At 43.8% G+C, this 12,492-nt stretch overlaps 1 protein-coding gene across 5 annotated transcripts in view; it reads right to left on the bottom strand.

The window, feature by feature from the left end:
* LOC106585761 (DNA repair protein XRCC4) overlaps nucleotides 1–12,492 on the bottom strand; it is an 89,706-nt gene that overhangs the window by 48,577 nt on the left and 28,637 nt on the right. For all 5 annotated transcript variants that reach the window (XM_045706641.2, XM_045706644.2, XM_014172343.3 and 2 more), the window contains one exon: nucleotides 12,219–12,424. In XM_045706641.2, the coding sequence (XP_045562597.1) occupies nucleotides 12,219–12,424 (206 nt within the window). The remainder of the gene's footprint in view (nucleotides 1–12,218; nucleotides 12,425–12,492) is intronic.

Here is a 12,492-nt window from a genome sequence, read left to right on the forward strand (position 1 = left end):
AAGGCAATCCCGCGCTGTGTTAGCTAAGTTTTCATATCATCGGGTGTAGTTCGTAAAGGTTGAAGTGTGTATGTTAGGATGGTAACGTTATAATAATTAAGGATGAAGTGTGAATTCATGCCAGGAATAATAAGTGTGAAGTTTGATTTCCTCCCTTCTGTAATAAGCAGCCAATGATGTATTTTTCCTTTATTCATGTCTTTAATCTGATACTGTTATAGCTCCGGCTAAACTGTTTATGTATGTAAGCACTTCAGAGTTATACCAAGCTAATAAGTCACTCGTAAGATAAGAAGGTTGTAAGAGTGTGCTTAACTATATTTTCATTTACTTTATAGTTCTCACGGAAGGTGATAATTCTGACTAAACTACAGAATAAAGCCGCCAGTAAAAAAATCAAGGAACTGTTGTGCTCGTGGTTACTGGAGGGAGCTACAATGAGAACTTGTTCTCAACTAGCTTACCTGGTTAAATAAAGGCGAAATAAAAAATAACCCTTGTGTACACTAACACGCTGAGCATTGATGACAAGTCACAGTGAGCCCTGAACTCGACTGCAGCTTGGCTACTCCTGTTCTGGGCCTCTTGTATTCAGTTGGTTTTGCAGCTCATTATATTTTGAAGATCATTATGTGCACATTTGTTTCTCTGCTCCCTCTCATTCTGACGACAAACTGTTTCCTTGACACAAGTCCTTCTTGCCAGTGACCAACGTAATGTGTTTAGGCTATGTTGGGTCCATATTGTCCTGTGAGTGGATGTTTAAAGCCCTGGGGGCCAGTCACTGGGCATCCTGGGACCCCTGTCCAGGTAGAGAGAGGGAGGGCTGGGGGGTAAGAAGCGCTGTTAGCAGAGGCATAAAGAATCTATTTATGAAGTAGGGCCGGCTCCATCTAAGACATTTTGAGACAAAAGGTCAGTTACACAGGACTAATGCAAACAATGAGTATGGTTACATAATGTGATTATTGTGGAAAGTCAGATGAATATAATAGTTCAAATGAAAACGTTTACATGCTTTGGAAGAAGAACGATTTCCTTAATATTCCTGTTTACATGGACACATCTGAAATCAGGCTACCTGATGGCACTTTGATAAATGCAGAAAATCGCCAATCAAACTAAACGTTCTACCACAGCAACCATGTTATTTTTGGGACATATAAAGCTTGTATGTGAAAACTACTTCTAAGATGCATACATTCAGTTGTTCTGAACTCACTTTACTCACGCTAGAGAGGGAGGCTCGCTCGGCTGGTGCCAACACATGAGTAGATCAAATACACTGTTTAAACCCCCGATTAAGGTGTTTATATGTCCTAATAATTCGAAAGACTGCCCTGAAAACCAGGTGTTTTAATCGGCGTAAGTTTACTTTGATTTTGACCTTACGCCGATTAAGATAAGCAGAGTAAGATGTCTACATGACTGTTGCATAATCAGTTTATTATCGAATTATTACTGTGCATGTAAACGTACTCAGTGTGTGTGTGTGTGTGTGTGTGTGTGTGTGTGTGTGATGCACACCGTGAAAAACAAAACATATTGCAGACTTGTTGAGCAGAACAGCCATTCTTTCAGGAACTGTTGATTTCTCCATCTCAGAAAATCCCCAAAGGATCACCACATCGTATTATAATAGAAGAGGTGCAGAAAGATGGACAGGATGATGTCTCCGTGGAAAGACGGACAGGATGAAGTCTCCGTGGAAAGACGGACAGCATGAAGTCTCCGTGGAAAGTCATCCGCTACAAGACCATGGTGCTTGCCTACGGAGCTGTGAGGGGAACGGCACCTCCGTACCTTCAGGCTCTGATCAGGCCCTACACTCAAACAAGGGGACTGCGTTCATCCACCTCTGGCCTGCTCGCCTCCCTACCTCTGAGGAAGCACAGTTCCCGCTCAGCCCAGTCAAAACTGTTCGCTGCTCTGGCACCCCAATGGTGGAACAAGCTCCCTCACGACGCCAGGACAGCGGAGTCAATCACCACCTTCCGGAGACACCTGAAACCCCACCTCTTTAAGGAATACCTGGGATAGGATAAAGTAATCCTTCTAACCCCCCCCCCCCCCCCCCCCTTAAAAGATTTAGATGCACTATTGTAAAGTGGTTGTTCCACTGGATATTATAAGGTGAATGCACCAATTTGTAAGTCGCTCTGGATAAGAACGTCTGCTAAATGACTTAAATGTAAATGTAAATGAAAGACAGACAGGATGAAGTCTCTGTGGAAAGACAGACAGGATGAAGTCTTGCTTCTCTCTTTTTCTCATTCCTTTACTTTTCTTTGACTTTTCTTTTCCTTCTGAGACGCAGTGATAAAGCTAAAAGATCAAAGTCTGTGCCCTTTGCCAGGCCTTGCCAGGGCACACCCTGGCAAGGGTGTGCCCAGATAACTGGGCAGGACCAGAACTGCCATCCTGTGTGACCGATATAGGCTACCCTTTCACAGAGAGCTGGAGTATTGAGTCCGCAAGGTGAAACCCCATTGATTGCTTAATATACAGTACACATTACAACAGACAGGACTTAGTAGACAGAACAAATTATTACAACAGACAGGACTTAGTAGACAGTACACATTATTTCAACAGACAGGACTTAGTAGACAGTACATTTTATTACAACTGACAGGATTTAGTAGAGAGTACACATTATTACAACAGACAGGACTTAATAGACAGTATATATTATTACAACAGACAGGATTTAGTAGACAGCATATATTATTACAAAAGACAGGACTTAGTAGACAGTATACATTATTTCAACAGACAGGACTTAGTCAGACAGTACACATTAGTACACATTATTACAACAGACAGGATTACTGTTGGAGCCCACGCAACCATTAATCATAGCCATATCCCCCTTTCCTAGCTCAAAATGGCATGTATCTCTGGAAAACAATGATGTGTGTGTGTGTGTGTGTGTGTGTGTGTGTGTTGTGTGTGTGTGTGTGTGTGTGTGTGTGTGTGTGTGTGTGCGTGTGTGCGTGTGTGTGTGTGTGTGTGTGTGTGTGTGTGTGCGCATACGTGCGTGTGTGTGATCGTATAGCACTGTATGTGTGTTTTGGGGTGGGAGGGGGTCTTTATTATGGGAAGCGTGGGCATCTAGCGGAAAGCTTGCCCTGTCAGCAGCAGATCTACCTAGCAGAGGCTGTGGGGAAGATAATGAGACGGAAGTGAGAGGCGGCAATGCCCTGATAAAGACTGACCATTTGAGCCTTTCTAAACAGTTTAGTGTGTGTGTGTTAAACAGGGGGAGGACATGCAAGTCTCTCCTGTTATGCGTGTAATATGCCAGCAGCCACAGAAGACATGTTTCTCTTAAGAATAGATCTTGCCATGGAACATGATGACACTATTGGGTGGTCACATTTCTGATTGTACCAGAAAGACTCCAGCAAGATTGTGGGAGAAATCTGCATGTCAAAATTAATGCAGTTCTTTAATAAATACCTGTAAGTGCAACTTGTGCAAACAGATAAAAAGATGAATGATGGACACCCAGACAGACCACATGGATTAGTCCTAAATTGTATCCTCCATCTTCATTTTCAGCTTTCTTCCAATTGTCATACAGAACTGGCCGTCTCAATGTCTTTGTAATTTGCAAGCAAATACACAATTTGTGTTGTATTAATTGTCCTACTTTTCAGTCACTCTGGTCCCTGTCTGCTTTTGTTGGTTTAGTGATTTAACACAAATTAGCGTCATCGCACCACTACACAAAACTGTGAAAATGGAAACACAAAACAGGATGCCATTATTTCTTGGAGAGGATACTATTGTATCCGAGAGGGGTCTGGCATAGGACTGAAATTATTCTGTTATTCACCACTACTTGTTCTGCCCAACACTGCACATGTTCTTAATAAGACATTATCTACAGTTCTTTAAGTAAAACAGACATCTAGACATTTTCCCTGCAGTGTTACCTGTATCAGAGATTGTCTGTTTCGGTTGGCAAGCTCAAGAGTCAAGTCACCCTGCGTATCTATCAATGCATTCTGCCTAACAAAAGCCACAGCATCCTAGACATGGGCACCATTATATGACTATTTGCCAACAATGACGTGTCTGTGGTATTCACAGACGTGTTTGGTTTTGGGCTGGGTGGGGACAATTCATTTTCATTTCAATCACACTGTTTTCTTTAGTTTCCTTCGCTGTTCTTCCTCTTTTCTGCCACAGAAGCAGGCATTGGAGCAGCTCCATGCCCAGTAGAGACAGCTAGATGAGACAGTGGTATCATTGGTACAGAATGGGTTGGACATTATATGGACCTTTAGACAACCTACAGTAGTACAATAGCATGGATACTGGCAACACAGTAAGAAAGGCCGTGTATAGTCTAGTCATAATATGGATAAGTACAATCTTTAATGTGAGTTAATGTAGCGCAAAGAAAAGGACAGGGAACTTTCCTAGTCCATATTAATCCAATAGGAAGCATCATAATCCGCAAAAAAATAAATACAAAATTATGTTTTTCCTCTCAGACCAAAGGTTGAGAGAATGCCAAGAGTGTACAAAGCTGTCATCAAGGCAAAGGGTGGCTACTTTGATGAATCTCAAATATAAAATAGATTTTGATTTGTTTAACACTTTCTTGGTTACTACATGATTCCATATGTGTTATTTCATAGCTTTGATGTCTTCACTATTATTCTACATTGTAGAAAATAGTCAAAATAAAGAAAAACCCTTGAATGAGTAGGTATGTCCAAACTTTTGACAGGTATATATAAAAAAAGATTTGTCTGACATGGTAAAGCAGTTATCCCACAGCCTGATAGTTCTCTAGAACCCCTGACAGAAGATGTCGCTGACAATATCCGGACAGTATCCAACTTCACCTCAACACCAAACTACCACATCTCTATTCGTTCAAGTATTACTTTCACAGAGGAGCATCAACGAGTCAACTGAAGATCCAAACAAGAGAACCTGAACATGTGTCAAGTGCAGTGTACTGTAGGTATTTATCTAAATATATGGCTCTGGGCAATGCATGCAAGTGAGCGGCTGCAAGAATGCCCTTGCCACAAGTCATGGGTCAAATAAAATCAAAGTTTATTTGTCACATGCGCCAAATACAACAGGTGTAGACCTTACAGTGAAATGCTTACTTACAGGCTCTTACCAATAGTGCAAAAAAAGGTATAAGGTGAACAATAGGTAAGTAAAGACATAAAAACAACAGTAAAAAGACAAAAAAATAACAGCAGCGAGGCTACATACAGACACCGGTTAGTCAGGCTGATTGAGGTAGTATGTACATGTAGATATGGTTAAAGTGACTATGCATATATGATGAACAGAGAGTAGCAGTAGCGTAAAAGAGGGGTTGGCGGGTGGTGGGTGGCGGGACACAATGCAGATAGCCCGGTTAGCCAATGTGCGGAAGCACTGGTTGGTCGGGCCAAATGAGGTAGTATGTACATGAATGTATAGTTAAAGTGACTATGCATATATGATAAACAGAGAGTAGCAGCAGCGTAAAAGAGAGGTTGGGCACACAATGCAGATAGTTCGCGTAGCCATTTGAGTACCTGTTCAGGAGTCTTATGGCTTGGGGGTAAAAACTGTTGAAAAGCCTTTTGTCCAAGACTTGGCACTCCGGTACCGCTTGCCATGCGATAGTCGAGAGAACAGTCTATGACTGGGGTGGCTGGGGCCTTTGACAATTTTTAGGGCCTTCCTCTGACACCACCTGGCGTAGAGGTCCTGGATGGCAGGCAGCTTAGCCCCAGTGATGAACTGGGCCGTACGCACTACCCTCTGTAGTGCCTTGTGGTCGAAGGCCGAGCAATTGCCGTACCAGGCAGTGATGCAACCAGTCAGGATGCTCTCGATGTTGCAGCTGTAGAACCTTTTGAGGAACTCAGGACCCATGCCAAATCTTTTTAGTTTCCTGAGAGGGAATAGGCTTTGTCATGCCCTCTTCACGACTGTCTTGGTGTGTTTGGACCATTCTAGTTTGTTGGTGATGTGGACACCAAGGAACTTGAAGCTCTCAATCTGCTCCACTACAGCCCCGTCAATGAGAATGGGGGAATGCTCGGTCCTCCTTTTTCTGTAGTCCACAATCATCTCCTTAGTCTTGGTTACGTTGAGGGATAGGTTGTTATTCTGGCACCACCCGGCCATGTCTCTGACCTCCTCCCTATAGGCTGTCTCGTCATTGTCGGTGATCAGGCCTACCACTGTGTCGTCTGCAAACTTAATGATGGTGTTGGAGTCGTTCCTGGCCATGCAGTCGTGGGTGAACAGGGAGTATAGGAGGGGACTGAGCACGCACCCCTGGGGGGCTCCAGTATTGAGGGTCAGCGTGTTGCTACCTACCCTCACCACCTGGGGGCGGACCATCAGGAAGTCCATGATCCAGCCGCAGAGCGATCCTTAGCTTAGTGATGAGCTTTGAGGGTCCTATGGTATTGAACACTGAGCTGTAGTCAATGAATAGCATTCTCACATAGGTGTTCCTTTAGTCCAGGTGAGAGAGGGCAGTGTGGAGTGCAATAGAGATTGCATCATCTGTGAATCTGTTTGGGCGGTATGTAAATTGGAATGGGTCTAGGGTTTCTGGGATAATGGTGTTAATGTGAGCCATTACCAGCCTTTCAAAGCACTTCATGGCTACAGATGTGAGTGCTACGGGTCTGTAGTCATTTAGGCAGGTTGCCTTTGTGTTCTTGGGAACAGGGACTATGGTGGTCTGCTTGAAACATGTTGGTATTACAGACTCAATCAGGGACATGTTGAAAATGTCAGTGAAGACACCTGCCAGTTGGTCAGCACATGCCTGGTGCACACGTCCTGGTAATCCGTCTGGCCCAGCAGCCTTGTGAATGTTGACCTGTTTAAAGGTCTTACTCATGTCGGCTATGGAGAGCGTGATCACACAGTTGTCCGGAACAGCTGATGCTCTCATGCATGCCTCAGTGTTGCTTGCCTCAAAGCGAGCATAGAAGTGATTTAGCTCGTCTGGTAGGCTCGTGTCACTCGGCAGCTCATGGCTTGGTTCCTTTTGTAGTCTGTAATAGTTTGCAAGCCCTGCCACATAAGACGAGCGTCGGAGCCGGTGTAGTATAATTCAATCTTAGCCCTGTATTGACGCTTTGCCTGTTTTATGGTTCGTCGCAGGGCATAGCAGGATTTCTTATAAGCTTCCGGGTTAGAATCCCGCACCTTGAACGCGGCAGCTCTACCCTTTAGGTCAGTGCGAATGTTGCCTGTTATCCATGGCTTCTTGTTGGGGTATGTACGTACAGTCACTATGGGGACGACGTCCTCGATGCACTTATTGATAAAGCCAGTGACTGATGTGGTGTACTCCTCAATGCCATCAGAAGAATCCTGGAACATGTTCCAGTCTGTGATAGCAAAACAGTCCTGTAGTTTAGCATCTGCTTCATCTGACCACTTTTTTGTAGACCGAGTCACTGGTGCTTCCTGCTTTAATTTTTGCGTGTAAGCAGGAATCAGGAGGATAGAGTTGTGGTCGGATTTACCAAATGGAGGGAGAAGGAGAGCTTTGTACACGTCTCTGTGTGTGGAGTACAGGTGATCTAGAATTTTTTTCCCTCTGGTTGCACATTTATCATTTGGGAGAACTGATTTAAGTTTCCCTGCATTAAAGTCTCCGACCACTAGGAGCGCCGCCTCTAGGTGAATGGTTTCCTGTTTGCTTATTTCCTTATACAGCTGACTGAGTGCGGTCTTAGTGCCAGCATCTGTCTGTGGTGGTAAATAAACAGCCAGGAAAGTATAGCTGAAAACTCTCTAGGCAAGTAGCGTGGCCTGCAATTTATCACAATATACTCTTCTTCAGGCGAGCAAAATCTAAAGACTTCCTTAGATTTCGTGCAACAGCTGTTGTTTACAAATATGCACAGACCCCCCCCCCCCCCCCCCCCCTCGTCTTAACGGAGTGTGCTGTTCTATCTTGCCGGTGCAGCGTATATCCCACTAGCTGAATATCCATGTCATCATTCAGCCACGATTCCGTGAAACATAGGATATTACAGTTTTTGATGTCCCGTTGGTAGGATATTCTTCATCATACCTCGTCTAATTTATTGTCCAATGATTGCACGTTGGCGAGTAATATTGACGGTAATGGCAGCTTTCCCACTCGCTTTCTGCGGATCCTCACGAGGCATCCCGCTCTGTATCCTCTGTACCTGCGTCTCTTCCTCTTGCAAATAACTGGGATGTTGGCCTTGTCAGGTGTTAGGAGAATGTCCTGTGCGTCCTGCTTGTTGAAGAAAAAAAATCTTCTTCTAATCCGAGGTGAGTGATCGCTGTCCTGATATCCAGAAGCTATTTTTTGCCGTAAGATTTGGTTGCAGAAACATTATGTATAAAATAAGTTACAAATAACGCGAAAAAAATATATAATAGCACAATTGGTTTGGCGCCCGTAAAACGGCTGCCACTTCTTCCAGCGCCATTTTTCAATGTGTATGAGAGAAGTGACTCAACACGCAAAACCTCCAAACATTGGAGAGCCTCCATAGGAAGCCTCTGGGAATTCCCTGGGACTGGATGCTCCTGGACCTGCCCTGTCCTCTGGGAGGAAGAGGAGCAGTGACAGTCAGGGTGTTCCCCCCTCAGCTAGGCTAGCCAACAACATCAGCCACACATCAGCCTGTGGTCTGTGTGGAATGGTGACAACTCAGGCAGGCCTGTCATGGGGGAACATAGTGTGGAGTGTGTGCCATATACAGAACATGGGGGTGCTATTTCCCCAGGCATGGCAGTTTGTGCGAATGGGGAAAAAGCATACAGTGCTTAGTGCATTGTGTAGAAGGGGAAAGAGTGATTCATAAGGTAGGGAGGCTCTACAAGAGGATAGTCCAACATACTGTAGTACACAGGACTCCTTTACTGAAGCCCAACAAATCAATAGGTCTTGTGTTGATTGCATATGAACGCATTCACAGTATGTGTAACTATGCTTGAAATCAATGCAAGCAATGGGTGACAATGCTTAAGAAGGAGAGTAGGAAACTAAACAAAATACCTAAATCACTAATCAATGTGCTTCAGAAAAAGGCATTAACACCTTCGGGAAACTACCCCAGAAATGGAACTGTCCTGTAGGTGTTTATAAAGCAGGAAGGGAATCCCAGACAAGGTATAGTCATGTTTAACTAGGCTATACAGTATGCTACTGTACAAAACCATAAGTTGGTGTCTGTTGAAATGAAGACCCTCTCCCCCGCCCCTCATCATCCCTTCTTTATCATCCCTTCTACCCTATGTGATAATCTACTGACATCTACAATTCAACGAAGCATGTAGTTTGTCAGTATAATCTGCACTCATACACTATATGACCAAAAGTATGTAGACACCTGCTCGTCAACATCAAAATCATGGGCATTAATATGGAGTTTTGCTGCTATAACATCCTCCATTATTCTGGGAAGGCTTTCCACTAGATGTTGGAACATTGCTGCGGGGACTTGTTTCCATTCATCCACAAGAGCATTAGTGAGGTCGGGCGATTAGGCCAGGCTCGCAGTCGGCGTTCCAATTCATCCCAAAGGTGTTCGATGGGGTTGAGGTCAGGGCTCTGTGCAGGCCAGTCAAGTTCTTCCACACCGATCTCGATAAACCATTTCTGTATGGACCTCGCTGTGTGCATTGTCATTGTGAAACAGGTAAGGGCCTTCCCAAAACTGTTGCCACAAATTTGGAAGCAAAGAATTGTCTAGAATGTCACTGTATACTGTAGCGTTAAGATTTCCCTTCACTGGAACTAAAGGGCCTGGCCTGAACCATGAAAAACAGCCCCAGGCCATTATTCCTCCTCTGCCAAACTTTACAGTTGGCACTATGCATTCGGGCAGCTAGTGTTCTCTTGGCATACGCCAACCTCAGATTCGTCCGTCGGACTGCCAGATGGTGAAGCATGATTCATCACTCCACACACCACTCTTTATAGCTATCTGTCACTGTTCTCATTGTCAACTAGACCATACTACTGAGTACTGTTGTTAACTTAACATTTACAGGCAATGTAAAATGTTACACATTTTACAGAGATAGTCCCCTATTCAGCAGAGACTGGGTGTGTGCGCCTATAGATTAATAGATTGTGTGATCAGCGTTCCTGATCCTAGATCAGAGTTTACGAGCATAGTGAATGTGATAGCAATAGCACCCAGGTTGTTTATTTTGCAAACACTCTGACTTTACATAGCTATATCATAAAATCACTAGTGTGAAGGGACGCTGTGTTGACATAATGATTGGGCAAGCTGCTGTGGACATTTAACCCAAAATGAGGAATATCACCTGGTGCCACAATGCTACCTCAGACTCTGAAGCAACAGGTGTAGACTGTTAACCACCTGGCAAGACACAGAGGGACCACGCTCAACCAGTGCGCGCATCTCTCCCTCTCTAACAGTGATTTAACTCAAGCAATATCAATAGCATACTGTATCATGAACTACCATAATAACAGTATTAAAAAAAAGATGCGCCTTAGCCTACATTACTAACACACAATTTTCAAGTCGATTTAAAAGCTTGATCTTTTCCACCAGCAACGGTAAGGCAGTAAAATGCACCGTTAGGGGTTTAATGTCAGAGTAAGTCATCTAAAACACAGGCTTAAGAGCAGTTTAACGGCAAAACCGTATATTATATATAGTGTATCATTACAACTTCTAGGGGTCATGTGCATCAGATATTAATGTCAGGTTAAGTTCAACACCTGTTTTGTACTCTTTCTTCTCCTTTCTTGTGCTCCCGAAGGAAACTTGCCTCATCTTAGTCACTTTTGTACCCTAAAATTATCTCGCTAAGAAGACATGTTACACTTTTCAACTTCTGTGTGTGTTGAAAAAGAATGAGAGAAAAAAAGCAAAGAAAAGAAGCAGGTGATAACCCAGCTAAGTTGTTAAAGTTTAATGCAAACAGACCCCAGGAATCCTCAATAAAGGTCACACACACACACACACACACACACACACACACACACACACACACACACACACACACACACACACACACACACACACACACACACACCACACACACACACACACACACACACACACACACACACACACACTTTATATTAGTCCTCTGTAGCTGACCTTTTGTCTCACATTGTCTTAGATGGAGCCGGCCCTAGTTCATAAACAGGTTATTTATGGCCCCTGCTAACAGAGCTTCTTACCCTCCAGCCCTCCCTCCCTCTCTCTACCAGGACAGGGGTCCCAGGACACCCAGTGACCTGGCCCCCAGGGCTTTAAACACCCACTCACAGGACAATATGGACCAAATCCTACCTTGAGATCTGTGTAAAGACTAAGAATGTTCTCACAAATCCCCCATTGATTTCAATGCATGATTTACGCACAGGGACTAAACCATTCTGTTCTGATAAGATGGGTAATAAATTGCCAGATTGTTATCTTGGTTTCTCCTCAAGTGGCCCTCAAGGGAACACAACCTTCTTTATCCTGGATTGTGGAGAAACAATACATCTTATCTTTAAACAGCCCCTTGTAAACCCTCTTAGTGACTTCCTGTATATTTCTTGTGTGTGGCTAGAGACCAACGTCCTTGGGGCATCATGGGAAATGAAGTGTGTGGTCAAATTGAGCCGCACATAAGAAAAACCTATGGGAAACCAGAAGACTAAAGGATCTTGCAATGAGAGCCATTAGGCCTAGTATCAGTTTACATTTGGGGACATGTTCACAGGCCCAGATTAAGCCTACTTTCAAATCCTTGGCTAAAAAGAATGTTGAATGGAAACTCTCCATTGGTCCAGGAGTAGTACAGATGTAGGATCTTAATTTGGACCAGTTTGCTACAGCAGGAAAATAAATCTGCAGCAACAGGAAATGTGAATTATAATAAATTGACATTTTTGTAGGGGTGGATACATTTTTCGTAAGGTAAAATCAAGTCTGAAATTTCAAAGTGGAAATTACGAACAACAGAATACTTTTTAAACCTGAAATTAACTATATGTTTTAAATGTCCTGTATTGCAGGAAAGGTCTCCTGCAACAGTGTGATCAAATTCATATCCTACATCTGAATGAGTAAAACAAGCAGTGGATTGGACTACTATTCTACCTGGTATGTTAGCATAGATATTGGGATGTAGCCTGTATCTCCATCTGAAAGGGAAGGACTCATGTGGGGTGTCATGCTATAGTAGCCATGGCTGACACTTACCAAAACACCTCTCTGGGTCTTCTTGTCAAACGACAGACAACCGTGGTCAGAGGAGAGGTGGAACAGGGACTCCTCCTTTTCTGCCACTCCTCCTCTTCCTCTTCTGCTTTCTCCTCCTCCGGTCAGTGCCTGATGAAGATCTTCCACATATTTCTCCCTTTTCACTCCCAACTCTGTGGCTTTCCTCGTCATCTCCTCCTCTGATACTGTAAGAGTACAAAGCAGGGGTTAAAACAAGAAGACACAACTTTAGTCCCCAAGGTTTCTTCTGGCA

Source organism: Salmo salar, chromosome 24 (genome assembly GCF_965601325.2).
Source record: "Salmo salar chromosome 24, fSalSal1, whole genome shotgun sequence".
NCBI lineage: Eukaryota > Metazoa > Chordata > Actinopteri > Salmoniformes > Salmonidae > Salmo > Salmo salar.